Below are 13,560 nucleotides of genomic sequence, written 5' to 3' on the forward strand. Positions count from 1 at the left end.
TTCTCTCCATATCCCAAATACAGCTAACAAATCAGACATTGTTACATTACTGGTTGTGTCCATTGGTTTTTCAGCTACAATCTTCCCAAGCTCAAGGTTCTTGTGGATCCAACCACTCAAGTCCTAAAAAGCTTTTCCAGATCATTGGATCGGTCTTGACCGTCATAATACTCATAGAAAATCGAAAATCTTCCTGCCTTACTAATTTGGTTTTAAAATTAATTCCGCATACTAATTTGGTTTTCAAAAACAACTCTAGGTCATTTGAAACATCGACAATAGAAGATATACTCAATTTGAAAAACATAACCAAATAAAAATCATACTCCACCCTCAAAACAACAAGCGTATTTTTACTCAAACTTCGTCGTGAAGTGGCTCAAAGATTTTTAACCTAAAAAAATGTTTAATCGGTGTTAAAAAGCACATTAGATATAACACTTATAGAATGATAATAAATAAGTGTAATATTTACGAAGAATCGTAAATATCAATTAAGGATAGGTTTTATCATTTGGTTAAAATTACGGGTATTTAAGACGACGTGATTGGTATACTTATTTGCAACCACTCTCCTAACGGGTTCTTAACACTCCGTTCTTTCATGGGTTTTGGGCCGTAAATCGTAAGGAGATTTGGACTGAACCATAAATCTTTGTTTCGTCCGAAGCTTTTTTCGCCATTGCTTCTCCGGTCTGATCTTCACATTCGCTTCAGCTGTATGCATATTCGATCAGCACAAGATGGAAAAGTTCTTCTCGGTGCAGCAAATCCACACTCGCTGCGAATCTTCCCATTCAATCAAGCTTGTTTCGGGGCCTCCTTCCTGGTACTGACCACCCACATCCCTCTCTCGTTTCTTCTTCATTTCATTGAATTCGTTCTAATTTTCCTCAAAATTTGCAGTGGAAAAACCTCCTTGCTTTTTCAGTTCGCTTTTAATTTGGGTCTGGAGGGCAATGTTACCTTCATCTGCAACCGCCGCAAATTAGAAAACAAACCTCCATATCTTTCTCAGGTATCTCTATCACTTTTTTTTGCTTCTGTCTCTTTCATTGGCGGTTATATTGAATAGAATAGAATGATGTACATTTTCTGAATCTTGGGGTTCTTTGGGACTAACATTCAGGGAGTTGATCCAACATCCGAAACCTTTCGGCGTATACAAATGAAGTCGGTGATCGTTTTATTCTTTGTACTAATTGGGTTGCCATATTTGATGATTGAGTACTTCTGCCCTTCCTTTAATTGCTTTACTTGAACCTGTATTCTCTAATTCTGAATTCCAAGGTATTTGGAGGATGACGATGGAATTAAGAAGTACTTCTCTGCGTTTCACTTACATAGTACACTTCCTGTGGCGGTTGTTATTGATGATTTTGGGGATTTTTTCGAGGAAAGGTCTTCAAATTTTCCATTAATTTTTTTTATTATTATTATTATTATTATTATTATCTTTTTATAAGTTTTTCTTTCTCATTTTCACTCCGTCATCTATTTAACAGGCGATGTCAAGCAAAATATGCTAATCCTCGCGGAAGAGACATAGCAATGGTTAGAACATTAGCTCTTTGTCACAATGCCGTGAGTCTAGCAAAGTAGGTTTGCATATATCAGAACTTTCTGTGAATAAATTGATCTCTTAGATTACATCTACACCCTTTTCTTCGCTGCTTATAACTAAGAAGATTTTTCAGTCAATGTAGGCCTTGCCAGCTTGTGTTGTCTGATACACACCATGGAGAGTCCCCAAGGTTGATTTTCATATATAAGAGATGGGTTCCAACCATTTTCACCATAAGAGGTTAGTTTGAGTTGAGTGACTGCTCTACCTAAATTCAAAGCAGATTCCCTTGTTTTTTGTTGTTTGTGTTTTACATGGTCAAGCCAGAAAATACAGACCTACTAGTGGAGCAAGCTAATTCTGTGGCCTTCATTATGGTTAACTTAGCTGATATGCCATTTTGACTTTTCCTTATTGAATTAATTTTGGTTTATGTTGAAGGTGATGGGGCTGGTTGGTTTATCCTGAGAAGTATTAACAATTGTGGAAATGATTGTTGTTTGAGGACTAAAAGAGCAAAGTATTCGATTGCTCTTCAGTTCCTGAGTTTGGAGGAAATTTCTGAAGACAGTAGGGAACGGTGAATATCTTGGCAGCTTGAGCGATTCATTTGTAAGTATGTCTATTGATCTTTTCTTTTTAGGACTTCTATGATATTTTACTGTTGATATATTAGTATTTATTGTTAAAGAACAATCTTCTGATATCAGTTTCTCTATTGTCTAATCTTAGTGTCTATATAAGATAACTTTTATGATGGGTGATTCATTGTTCTCTGTATATTATAAATCAATCAAGCTTTTGATATGTCAATCTTGAAACAGCTTGAAATTCTTTCTATTTTCTCACTAAGTGAACAAGCAGTTTGTTTATGGAAAATTATTGCCTTCCAGACGATCACAAAAATGGTTCCCTCTGTCGTTCTACTACTATAATTTGTATTTATCTTAGAAGAGATGGTCTTTATGTTCTTTCAGAATATCGAGTATTGATCAGCATTGAAGAACTTTGTAGTCAATTAATCATTTACAGGCATAAGAGAGCAAAGGAGAAAAGAAAATTAAAAAAACAACTGAAAGTTGACTCTAGGCTCAACCCTTGTTTATATGTACTAATTCCCAATAAGATTTTTTTTTCTAGTAAACTCCTTTTTGATACTCTGGATCACAGAACTCACCACCCAAATCATCACAAGCCTCCGCCGGAAAGACTCTGCAAGAATCATTTAAAAGACAAGAATATCAATGCATGTAGAAGTATGAAATAGTGTTGTTTCATAAAAAACGAATTAATAGAGGATGAAAGGTCCTATGGTTTGTTGCTTTGAGATCTTACGTCTTGGGACTGTCATATTGTAGATACTCTCTCTCAACTGGCTCTGTAACACTACTCCCTTTTTTGGCCTCTGGTTTTAGTTTTACTTCAGGATACATTTCCACATCACAAGCTTCACCTCCTACAGTGTCACAAGCCTCTGCTGGAAAAACACTTCAAAAATAGACACAAAAGAGTAAATGAAGGTCTTAAAATCAGACATATTGTGGGGTAACAACCAGGTATAAAATGATTTGGCTTACGAGGACATGGAGCTGTAGTCAACAGTTGAAGGTTCTTGTCCTACTGCACTTGCCTTTGCTTTTAGGGTGCCTTGGCTTTGCCTTGGCAGGGACCTAGTTTGGATTGAGAAGGCCATTAATTTGGCTGTTGGTGGGAGGAGGGAGCATGATGGAGGTGCTATGGAAAGAGCTGCCTGCAACTGCATGATGAACAATGGTTCGGTTCGGTCTGCCACGAAGTTGGTGCTTGGATGTATCTTTAGAGTCGAATTCAGATTTATAAGGTTAAACAGATAAAGTTGGAAAGATATCTCGTGACTGGATAAGGTTTTAAATCAATAATGTAGAATTGAAAGCAACTTTTTTTCTCCTTGAAAAACGAGTGGTTGTGTAGATTTGAATTGATATATTATTATTACATCTTTTGTCTCTTTATCTCCCATTTCTTGATATTTCTCATATCGCAAACACTCTTGAAGCGAATCAATAGATATGCTTTGATTCCGTTAATCTTTGATAATATGCTTAAATATCTGAGAACTTGCCTCATTTGAACCATGCTCGTTAGTAGATCATTTACAATTACAAGAATAATTCTCTCTAGAATATTTGATTAGTGGTGGTGTCAAGACTCTTTATCTCTTTTAGGTAGGTTGTTGGCTAGTCAATTTGGTTCCATATTAAAGCTGAAATCTACTATTATATCAAACAAAATTCTAAGATCTTAATAATCCGCATCAATTTTAACTTCCATATCAACTGCAGAGAAGAAACAAAGAAAACTTTAATAAATCAAATTATATTTTATCATGACAAACATTAGAGTTTCCATCATGAAGTATTACTAAAAGACTGTCTAAGTAAAAAAAAAAAAAGGTTCTATAATGATGAAGGCATTGTTAGGGAGGTGATAGGTGAGACATATTTTTTGGTCAGAGAATGGGTGAGCAGCTCCTATTATGGAGCATGTTTGGTTGAGGTCCCACATAGAAGTATGGATTTCGAGGGTAAGGACAAACTCAAATTAATGGCCACCCCCCGTAAAGACCTTCCCTTTGCGGTTTGGCCCCTCCCATTTTCTTCTATCTTTCTATCAACTTTATCTGCAATCAATGGTGGCCGGAAAATAAGCTTACAACTGCTTTAAAAGCTCTGTAATTGAGTCAACATCACAAGTAATTCATCGCTACAAGGCCTGTCTTCAGCCAATTCTGATGTGCACACACCAGCAATTCTCAATGCCAACACCATCTCTTCTTCTTCTTCTTCTTCCATTCCTTCTCCTCTAATGCTCTTATCCAGAGCTTCTCGTGGCTCCACTGATTGCTTAACCCACCTCCCTAAACTTCCCCCACTGCCACTGCTATCTCCTCTATCTGACGACACTTGTTCGGTCTCTATCGGATCTCTACCGGTTAACAGAACTCTTAATATAACCCCAAAGCTGTAAATGTCACTCTTGTCAGTATACCTGTTTCAAACGAACATCACCAAACCATTAAACCTGTTTCCCTGTTTTGGATTAAGCTTGTAACTACAAGTTTCTTAGATAGAAAGCAAAGGAGTATGATCATTAATGCAGAGAGAGAAAGTTTAGATTATGAGGCCAATAACTTCTCTACATTGTAAGCTTTAAATCCACTTCTCAGACATCGACAATCGATTAGAAATGCTTTCATTTTCAAAGACAGCGACTACGGAGCATTACTTAAACAACTTTATGGGGATTAAGGGGATTTACCTGGAGTTGTTAAGACACTCGGGAGCAGTGTACAAAGAAGCTGATGTATGAAAATCAGGGATGAGATTCGTTAACCCAAAATCAACCAATCTTGGTTCGAAGTCTGCATCTAGGAGAATGTTTGAAGGCTTCAAATTGCAGTGAAGAATTCGAGGGTTGCATTCAAAATGGAGAAACTGAAGCCCTCTAGCAATCCCAACAGCAATTCGAAGCCGAACTTCCCATTTGAGTTCTAATTGATTCTCTCTCACTTTCCTCATTGCATCCTCAAGAGACCCAGTAGGCAAAAAGTCATAAACCAAGCAACAGCTTCCCATTTCACCAACGTAAGCCCTTAAACTCATCACATTCCGATGTTTCAGAGCACCCAGCACCGCCATCTGCTGCTGCATCCGTCGCCGCGCCTCCGTCCTTCCACATTGAATGGGTTCGAGCTTCTTCACCGCCACGGTGAACCCATTTGCGAGAAGCGCCTTGTAGCATTTCCCATTTGGGTTGGAACTCGAACCCAAGAGATGGGTTTGGTTCAAAAGAGCTGATTGAAGAGAATCGGCGTCGATTTTGGGGGAAAAGATTAGGGGTCCTTGGAGAAGTGGGGTTCTGTTTAGGAAACGGAGAAGGGTGCGAATGAATAAAACAGAGAGAAAAGAGGCAGTGAGTCCGGTGAGGACACCTAAGGCGACGCTGAGAAGAATCCTTTGAAAGCCATTGTTGAAACGGGAGGCTTTGGGAAAAGGGGGGAAATGAGTTTGAACTCCGGAGGTGGCAGCTGAAAAGAGGGGAAAGGAGAATAGGAAGAGGTAGAGAAGAGTGTGAATGTTGAATGTGAAGAAGGCCATTAAAAGGAAATGGCCATTGAAGGTGAAATTTTTTGCAAAAAGGAATAGGAAGACGAGACGAAGACGAAGAGGAAGGATATTTGAATGAAATGGGAGTGTTATAGAGAGAAGCGAAGGACAGTCCTCATTTTTGTAATCTAAAAGGACGAATTCACGGAGTCCTCAATTTTTTAAATCAAAAAAATACAAATATATTATTTGTAGGCTAAACTCAAATTTTGGCATTTTGCATTTATTTTTCAAAATTAAGTTTAAGCTATACTGAGAAAAATGTAGGAAAATAGAAACGAAGATGAACAAGTTTTATAAAATGAAGTTTTACTTTTTTTGTTTTTGGTTTTCTACTTTTGAGTTTTTTGTTTGTTTAATAGATGAATAGAAGTGATGTTTTATGAACTAATTTTTCAAAAGTTCAAAACTAAAAATCAAATGATTTATCATATGGAATCTATATTATTTCTACCAATTGAATACTTTATTTTATTTTATTTGTGGGCTTTGTGAGAATTGTCTTCACTAACACTACTAAATTGCTTTTTATTCAAACTTTATAGTTGCAATGAATTTTATGGATTCACAAAGTTTTGTTACATATATTTTAACCTAAAGTTTACCATACTTTATTACCTTTTATTTTAAATAATAATAATAATAATAATAATAATAATTGAGCTTGTTTCTGCTTTACAATTCAAAATCATTTTTGACTTATTTCTCCAACTAATTTTATATTTTCAAACTTACTCATAGCTTTTGCTTTACACTTATGTCCAAAATAAAAGGTTTTTTTTTTTTTTTTTTTTATTATTTTCATTAAAATTAAAGGTAAAGATTGTTGGGGTCTTTAGGATTTGAGAATGGTTTTCTTTTTTAACATAACTTTAGTAAAATGTTATACTTTCTATTCTCCATCTTTTAAATTTAATTTCTATTTGTTTTCTAAATTTCAACTTTTATATTTTTAGTTTAGTTTTCGTTTGCAAGAAATGAAACCCAAACACAAAACACAATCAATTTTTTTCTCAAAATTAAAATAACATTTGAAGAAAAGCATAACAACATTTATGTTATATAATTAGTTAGTTAAGAAAAAGGTAAAATTTATGCAAAAACAAAAGAAAATTTTTAATTTTGTGATATAATATATATATATATATATCTTTCTTTTTTTAAAATCTATGTTTTATTTTTCAAAACAAATAATCATCATCTATATAACTTAATTAATTAATACAATACATGATATGTGATCTATCTTAAATATCATATATGTCTCAAATCGAGCACATCTTTTGATTACGATGACCATATTTACTTAAAGGTTTAAACACTTAAAAATATAACGCAACATATGTTTATAGTTAGATTAAAGTATTACGTGCTAGAATTAGATTGGATTTATTACTTAGTCAATATCACTTAAATTAGATAAACTTAATTGGGTAATCAAACAAATAAATTTTGAAAGATTTATTGCCCCAACCCCATAGCTCAAAATTAATTAAGCATCTTTCTTTCTTTATGCATCACCTCATGAAGATTATTGGAGACAAATTCTCATTAGAACCTCAAGAATATTTAGAAACGTGGACGTAAGGTTAAGATGGGTTGATTAAAATTTTAAAACATATATCAATTTGGGTAATTTTTAATTTTAATACTTAATTAGGGTAATTAATTAAATATTAATTGGAATAAGATTATTATTGATTGGATCAAATTAAAGTTATTAGTTGCTTCATTTGTTTTATTTTCTGTTTCCCTCCACCTGTCTTCTAACTTTGGTTCTTCATTTAATCTCTATTCTTATGGCATATAGTGAGTTTCATTTTATAATAATGTCTACATCAAAAAAAAAATTAATTACTAAGTGAATTACATTTTCTATATTTAACTTTTGGGGGAAAGTATCCTTTTTATTTTATATATATCTCTGAAGTTTAGAGGTCGTAACGATTTAAAGTCGTGAATGCATAATATCTCGATTTAAATCATAAACTTATGTAAGGATCCTTTTATCACATCTTGGTTAGAAAAGAACTTAGATAAACTTTATAATTGTATATAAATTAATTTCTTAAAGTTTCATAAATGAGTCTTTTTAAATGAAATTTTCTTTGAAAATCATGAATGCATTTACTCTAATCGGCTAGTTTGTATAGTTGGTATTTGAAGAAATATTAAATGTGTTTTCGAATTAATTTTATGAATGATTTTTAAGGTGTTACTGAAAATTGTCTAAATAAATTGGGTTATAAAAATTTAGGAGTTTAATTGATTCAAATTATGAGTTTCATACGAAAAGTGGTCTAACAAATCAAGAAAAAAAATGTTTTAGGGTTTAAATAAATACAATTAAAAGTTCAAGGTTTAAACATATAAATCCAAAAAGTTCAAAAGTATAAATTGATATTTGACCTAAATTTTATATATAGTGTTGTCTTTTGACTAAATTATATGTTGATGTATTTGTAATTGAGAGGATTCAACATCAATATCAAGAATTAATAAACATCTTCGATATCTTGTACTCATTTTAGGAAAGCTACCTGAATGAAAATTGAAATCATATTCAAATGAGAAAAATTATTAAGAATAGTAATAAATGTTTTAAAAAAAAAAGAAAAAAAAAATTGTTACTTATACCAACAAGTTGTTCTTTCATCTTTGTTCGGTAGAAACCATACCATTCATATCAATTTTTTATTTCACTAGGTAAAAATCAAAAGGACAAAGTATTTTTTTCAAATTCATAAACTTGGTTAAAAGAAAAAGGGCACTTTGATATTTTTATACAGTTAATGACTTCCATCCAATAATTACTAAATTATATTCGATTATGACTCACATCACTTCCATTATATTATATTTGTGACTCTTATGGTCAAAACAATAATGCTAACAATGGTTATATTAGATATTTACTCCATCAATTTTGATACTTTCAAAACTATATATATATTATTAAGTGATTTTTGAAAAATAAAAAAATTCACAACTATTTATCGTCGAACAAAATCACTAAAAAACAAAATTCATTACTATTGACTTTTTTTATAAAGTATAAATATTTTGTTAAATATTTATTTTTGATAATTTTTCTTTTTTTTCTATTAAACATAAATTTCAAAATTACACTTTAGAGATCAATTAATTTTTAAAATTTTGAATTTGTCAAATACTTAACAAACATAAAATCCAAAGTTAAAAATTTATATCTCAAAATTAAAAAAATTATAATGCAACCCAAAAGTAGATTTAGTTAAGTAAAATTATGTATAGTATACTCAATGAAGAACATTTAATTTACAAGTTGGATTACCAATATCAACATAACTCAAGAGTTAAAAAGACATTTATTCTCTCTTTATAAAAATGAAAGTTGAAAACTCAATGCATTGAAATGACATGTGGAGAAAGAGAAAGATTGAATTGTACAATAAAATGGAAGGAAACGAAATGAGATTGGCAAAAACCAAAAATGGAAAAGGTGTATTCAGCAATGCATCTTATGAAAATAAATAATAAGATTTACAAATATTGCAATCCGTATAATAAAAGTAGAAAAGCAGGGCAGAAAATGTGGTAAAAATATAACTCTTCAGTTTACTATATCCTTCTTATCTGTGTATGGGGATACCTATAATTTCTAAACTCTCCACTAATTGGTCATCAAGGCAGTCTTAAACTAGAAAATGGCAGATAGAGAAGAGAAAAACCTTCAAATTAATCAATCAACCAATCCTCATCCATCAATTTCTTCTGCTACCATCTATCCTTAATCTGTCTATTTCATTGCTCCATGAGAGAAAAATGTTGTTGCTTATGTACATCATCTACTCGTCTCCATTTCACTGCTTTTCTCTACAGCTTATCCGCGATTCGTCCTAGAGCGTCTGCGAGCTTGTTAAGAACTGCGACTAAGCCATCGGCGTGATGCTTTCGCTGCTCTCGGTCTAGCTGGAAGTTCATGTTTTGAGCTTCAAGTTGGGCAGTCAGTAGTTTCCCATTCTTTTCAAGGATCCCAATCAATTCATCCTGTAGGATGGTTTCTTCGTCCCCATCTAATGCAACTCGCTTTCGTTTCCTTCCCTCTTGTGACGACGTTGATCCTATCTCGGGATTTGCTGCTGCTTCTTTTTCATTTGTTGTTCCTGTTGAGATTGGGTTCAGATTAAGCTACATGCCTCCTCAAATCACCATGAATAGTCTTAACTCTTTGACAATAGTATAGGGATTTAGAGAACCAAAACAAGAGTCATCTCTCGTCATAATGTTGAACTTTAACATAACAACACCTCTAACAAACAAACCTAATTCTATTAGGTAGAATCTGACATTTTATAATCGAATCAAAATAGCATGTGGTATGGAGTTCAGATCAAGACTTTAATCCAAATTTTGAGCCATCATAAGAGTAGCAAACAGACACTATAGCTGTGTGAATAAGGAAATCAACTGAAACTCCATTTTCATTACATAAGATGATCAAAAGATACACTGAAACTAAGAGGCCGGCAACGGAAAGAAGAGGGTAAACACTAACATCTACGAACTTACAAACACTCCCCCAAAAAACAGTACTTGGAGGGATTCTGACTGAAAATTTGAAGCGCATAAGACAGAACATATAAAATCAGCAATCTAAGAACACTGTTTTAACAACTTGATCGTTCATCAAAAGACGGAAAAAAGAACTGATCTTTTCAGTTGATGAACATAGGCGTGCATCAAGAACAGAGATTCTTCATTCATTCTATGAATTCAAGATTGAACCATCAAACAGCCACAGTTATTATGAAGAAGCATTGTTTTGAGCTTACCTTGGTCAGGACAATCGTGACCAGGAGGTCGGTACAGAGTCTCTGTGAATCAAAGGGAAAGAAAATGAAATGAGAAATAAAAAAGAACTTGAAATCTTCTTCGAGTAATGGGACGAAGGTAGAGAAAGAGGCAGCTAAAAGAACATTCGAAGCCGACAAATAATATAAAATGGTTTTTTTTCGAAGGGGTTGAGAAGAAAAGAATAATTGCCACAAAAAAGCTGCAAGAATCTCAAAACAATCAGAAACCTGATCTTTTGGAAACCACGCACGGTTTTAGAATGAGAATTAAACAAATCAACACAAATTTGAATTGACCCATCTTCATCAATTACCTGATAAAGGCGTCGGAGCAGGAATTCCCCCATCAGCCGTCGGTGGTGGAACATCCTTCCCCGCTACTTCCTTCAAGGGGCTCCGACTAGTTTCATCCTGCTCGAAATCGGAAAACAAACCATCATCAGCCGCGGCAGTTTTAGAACTGTCGAAGACGTGTTCTGGCTCAGCGTCGGGTTTTCCGTCGTCAGAATTAAGAGCGTGAGGTGGAACAGGAATAGGAACAGGAGTAAGAGCAAGCGCAAGAGGAGGGGAAGGCGAAGGAGCAGAACCGGAATCCAAAATATCATAAACCTCTCTATCGAAAAACCCTGGCAATTTCCTCTCACGTCTCAAATCGTTTCTCATAACCCAAAAGGATTCAGTATCTTCCCTAATTTGGGATTCCCACTCCTTGATCTTCTTGAAATCACCGGCCAAATTACTCCATCTCTTCCGACACTGAACCGGACCTCGATTAACTCCATGTCTCTTACAGTAAGAAGAAACCGAAGCCCACTTTGGTTCTACCTGACCAGAACCAAAGGCGAGACTAGCAGCTCGGCCACCGCGAACCCTTGTCTCTGCAACTTTCTTCCCTTGTATGAGGACGAGAATCTCCTGGCGGGTCCAGCGCGGAAGCCTGGGGGTTTTGCTTCCGTCGTCTCCGCCGTCAGTTGACATCGGCCGGACGTCAACGCCATTAGTGACGCCGTCAACAGGAGTTGGGCCAAGGCTAAGCTGCTGCAAAGCCATTTTTAAAAGAACAAATTTAAAAATTTAAAAAAAAAAAAAAAAAAAAATTAAAGAAGAAGAAGCGCACGTGACTTAATGGAGGAATGGTTTAAGGGATGGCGTAAACGGGGTTATAAGAGTTCCGTTACGCCGTTTACTTTCGGTTTGTCAGATCATCTCTCTCCCGTATAGAGAAATAAAAATAGAGGCGGAGAGAGAGAGAGAGAGAGAAGAAAAAGAAGAAAGAGAGAAAAGAGAGAAAAGAGAGAATTAGGAATTAGGAATTAGGAATTAGGAAGGGAAGGTTTTTGTTGAGATTTGCCTTTAATGACCTTTCTTATTTTTAAAATTGGTTTGGTTTTATTTTAAAATATAGAAAATTAAAATTAAATGCCTAATGCTTGTAGATTGCACCTATTGACCCTTAACTGCTTCTTAAGGTTTTCCTAATTACAATTAATTAAAGATTTTAATAGGGTCATGGAATGGGGAATCTCTCTTAATTATGAATTTCGTTTTTTCTTTTTTTCTTTTTTTAAAAAAAAGATAGAAATCTAATCTTCTTCAAAGGGGGCACCTTTCTATATTACTTTCCTAAGGGTGAGGTCATTTTCTATGGGTTTATATGTGATTTTCCTTTTTCATCCAATTGGTCCAACTATTAGGAAAATAATAAATTAATTAAAGAAAAAAGAATGGGTTAAGTTTAGAAACGAATATTAATTAATGTAGAAGTTAAATTGTCAAAATAATAATTTAAACCCAAAAAAGTGGATGAGCACAAGCAAAGCATGAGAAGAGAAGAGAGGAGGGGGTGGGGTTGGGCTACAACAACAAGTTGAGAGAAGGGCATCCTAATTCCTAACCCTAATCCCACTAAGTCAAATTTCTTCACCTCTACTTTTTTGCTAATCAACTTCCCTTACACATTAAATCACTTGTCCTAATCTTCTCTTAGTGCCTAATGTTTGCTTATGTTAATGGATGCTAGGGCCCCCACCCTCCAATAAAGTCACTTTTTTTCTTTTCTTTTCTTTTCTTTTCTCTCTCTCTTTTTTCTAAAAAAAAAAATACATTAATATCTTTTCTTGTTTTTGGGTTTTTTTTTTTTTTTTCAAATTTCAATTTCAAAATAATAATGGATGAGGCCACCACTCTCCCTTCCCTACAAGCAACCTAATACCATCCCTAAACAACTCTCCTTCTCTCTCTCTCTCCCTATCTAACAAGTCCAACTTATTAAACACGAAATTATTATAATTTAATCTCATCATTATTCTGTCATTATTGATTAATTCTAACTCATACGTAATTTTCGATTGTCTTTAAATTGAATCGTAAAAAATACAAGAGCATATATAAATTAAAAGAGGGAGGGGGGAGGGAGAGGAGGGTTTATTTTCTTAATTATTATAATTAGAGAAGTGTAATGGAGAGAAATGTGGTGATTAGTGGAGAGGTTAGTGAGAAGTCGCATTCTATAAGTGATATCGTGGGGACCGTTGGAAGATGCTATATAGACTTAAGTATATATGGGCCTGTGGTTTACATTTCAAATCCTTTACCCCCTTCTTCTATTAATACTCTATCTCTTCTTCTTCTTTTTCTTTTTAACCTAATCTTTCTTTCTCTACCCTTATTCTCTTTTTGTTTAATATATAATGTTTCCAATTTCTTTTTAAAACAAAATTTTCACTAAGCTTTTTCATTCGGATAGCTTTCTTAAAATTTTAATTATGTCGATCAAATTACAATTTGAGATATTAGTTTGAGAAAGTTTTATTTCTTTCTTTTGCCAATTTCGTTCAAAGATTGAAAAAAAAGTTGGACAAGTTTATAAGTTTATTTAAGTTATTCAATTAGACATAAATAATAAAATCTAAGTAAAATGTATATTTATAATTTAATTAGTTTAAGTAATTGTATATTAGATTTTTTAAAATTCAAGAAATTTATTTAGCCATATTTTTATTTTAAACGGTCACAC

The 13,560-nt window shown here is 33.6% G+C and overlaps 4 protein-coding genes across 5 annotated transcripts; 1 reads left to right on the top strand and 3 right to left on the bottom strand.

Annotated features, from left to right (window-relative positions):
- Positions 1–480: 480 nt before the first annotated feature.
- LOC103498887 (uncharacterized) lies at positions 481–3,555 on the top strand. Its single transcript, XM_051092058.1, has 7 exons — positions 481–829; positions 907–1,018; positions 1,130–1,173; positions 1,291–1,401; positions 1,506–1,598; positions 1,698–1,804; positions 2,006–3,555. The coding sequence occupies exons 1-7, from the start codon at positions 744–746 to the stop codon at positions 2,146–2,148; spliced, it is 696 nt and encodes a 231-aa protein (XP_050948015.1). The 5' UTR covers positions 481–743; the 3' UTR covers positions 2,149–3,555.
- LOC103498886 (light-regulated protein, chloroplastic-like) lies at positions 2,563–3,326 on the bottom strand. Its single transcript, XM_008461684.3, has 3 exons — positions 3,142–3,326; positions 2,900–3,052; positions 2,563–2,776 (listed from the first exon to the last, which is right to left on the bottom strand). The coding sequence occupies exons 1-3, from the start codon at positions 3,324–3,326 to the stop codon at positions 2,701–2,703; spliced, it is 414 nt and encodes a 137-aa protein (XP_008459906.1). The 3' UTR covers positions 2,563–2,700.
- A 348-nt stretch (positions 3,556–3,903) lies between the features above and the next one.
- Positions 3,904–5,855, bottom strand: LOC103498890 (inactive leucine-rich repeat receptor-like protein kinase CORYNE). The gene is made up of 2 exons (XM_008461688.3): positions 4,862–5,855; positions 3,904–4,591 (listed from the first exon to the last, which is right to left on the bottom strand). The coding sequence occupies exons 1-2, from the start codon at positions 5,698–5,700 to the stop codon at positions 4,264–4,266; spliced, it is 1,167 nt and encodes a 388-aa protein (XP_008459910.1). The 5' UTR covers positions 5,701–5,855; the 3' UTR covers positions 3,904–4,263.
- Positions 5,856–9,165: 3,310 nt separating this feature from the next.
- On the bottom strand, positions 9,166–11,907 carry LOC103498891 (trihelix transcription factor ASR3). Of its 2 annotated transcripts, XM_008461691.3 has the most exons (4): positions 11,662–11,885; positions 10,859–11,582; positions 10,524–10,565; positions 9,166–9,854 (listed from the first exon to the last, which is right to left on the bottom strand). In XM_008461691.3, the coding sequence occupies exons 2-4, from the start codon at positions 11,520–11,522 to the stop codon at positions 9,565–9,567; spliced, it is 996 nt and encodes a 331-aa protein (XP_008459913.1). In that variant the 5' UTR covers positions 11,523–11,582; positions 11,662–11,885; the 3' UTR covers positions 9,166–9,564. The 2 variants fall into 2 exon arrangements, with proteins under 2 accessions (XP_008459913.1, XP_008459912.1); XM_008461690.3 differs by having other exon boundaries at positions 10,859–11,907.
- Between the last annotated feature and the right edge of the window lie 1,653 nt (positions 11,908–13,560).

Source organism: Cucumis melo, chromosome 11, assembly GCF_025177605.1.
Source record: "Cucumis melo cultivar AY chromosome 11, USDA_Cmelo_AY_1.0, whole genome shotgun sequence".
NCBI lineage: Eukaryota > Viridiplantae > Streptophyta > Magnoliopsida > Cucurbitales > Cucurbitaceae > Cucumis > Cucumis melo.

Bases quoted from the DNA above. Each gene is read 5' to 3' on its own strand.
- LOC103498887 (XM_051092058.1), top strand. From the start codon at position 744: ATGGAAAAGTTCTTCTCGGTGCAGCAAATCCACACTCGCTGCGAATCT. The intron at 1,019-1,129 runs GTATCTCTATCA...ACTAACATTCAG, and splicing joins AACCTCCATATCTTTCTCAG to GGAGTTGATCCAACATCCGA. The intron at 1,174-1,290 runs GTCGGTGATCGT...CTGAATTCCAAG, and splicing joins TTTCGGCGTATACAAATGAA to GTATTTGGAGGATGACGATG.
- LOC103498886 (XM_008461684.3), bottom strand. From the start codon at position 3,326: ATGCAGTTGCAGGCAGCTCTTTCCATAGCACCTCCATCATGCTCCCTC. The intron at 3,053-3,141 runs GTAAGCCAAATC...CTATTTTTGAAG, and splicing joins GACTACAGCTCCATGTCCTC to TGTTTTTCCAGCAGAGGCTT. The intron at 2,777-2,899 runs GTAAGATCTCAA...TGATTCTTGCAG, and splicing joins CAATATGACAGTCCCAAGAC to AGTCTTTCCGGCGGAGGCTT.
- LOC103498890 (XM_008461688.3), bottom strand. From the start codon at position 5,700: ATGGCCTTCTTCACATTCAACATTCACACTCTTCTCTACCTCTTCCTA. The intron at 4,592-4,861 runs GTAAATCCCCTT...CGTTTGAAACAG, and splicing joins GAGTGTCTTAACAACTCCAG to GTATACTGACAAGAGTGACA.
- LOC103498891 (XM_008461690.3), bottom strand. From the start codon at position 11,594: ATGGCTTTGCAGCAGCTTAGCCTTGGCCCAACTCCTGTTGACGGCGTC. The intron at 10,566-10,858 runs GTAATTGATGAA...TTTGATTCACAG, and splicing joins TGCTCCGACGCCTTTATCAG to AGACTCTGTACCGACCTCCT. The intron at 9,855-10,523 runs GTAAGCTCAAAA...CAATCTCAACAG, and splicing joins TCACGATTGTCCTGACCAAG to GAACAACAAATGAAAAAGAA.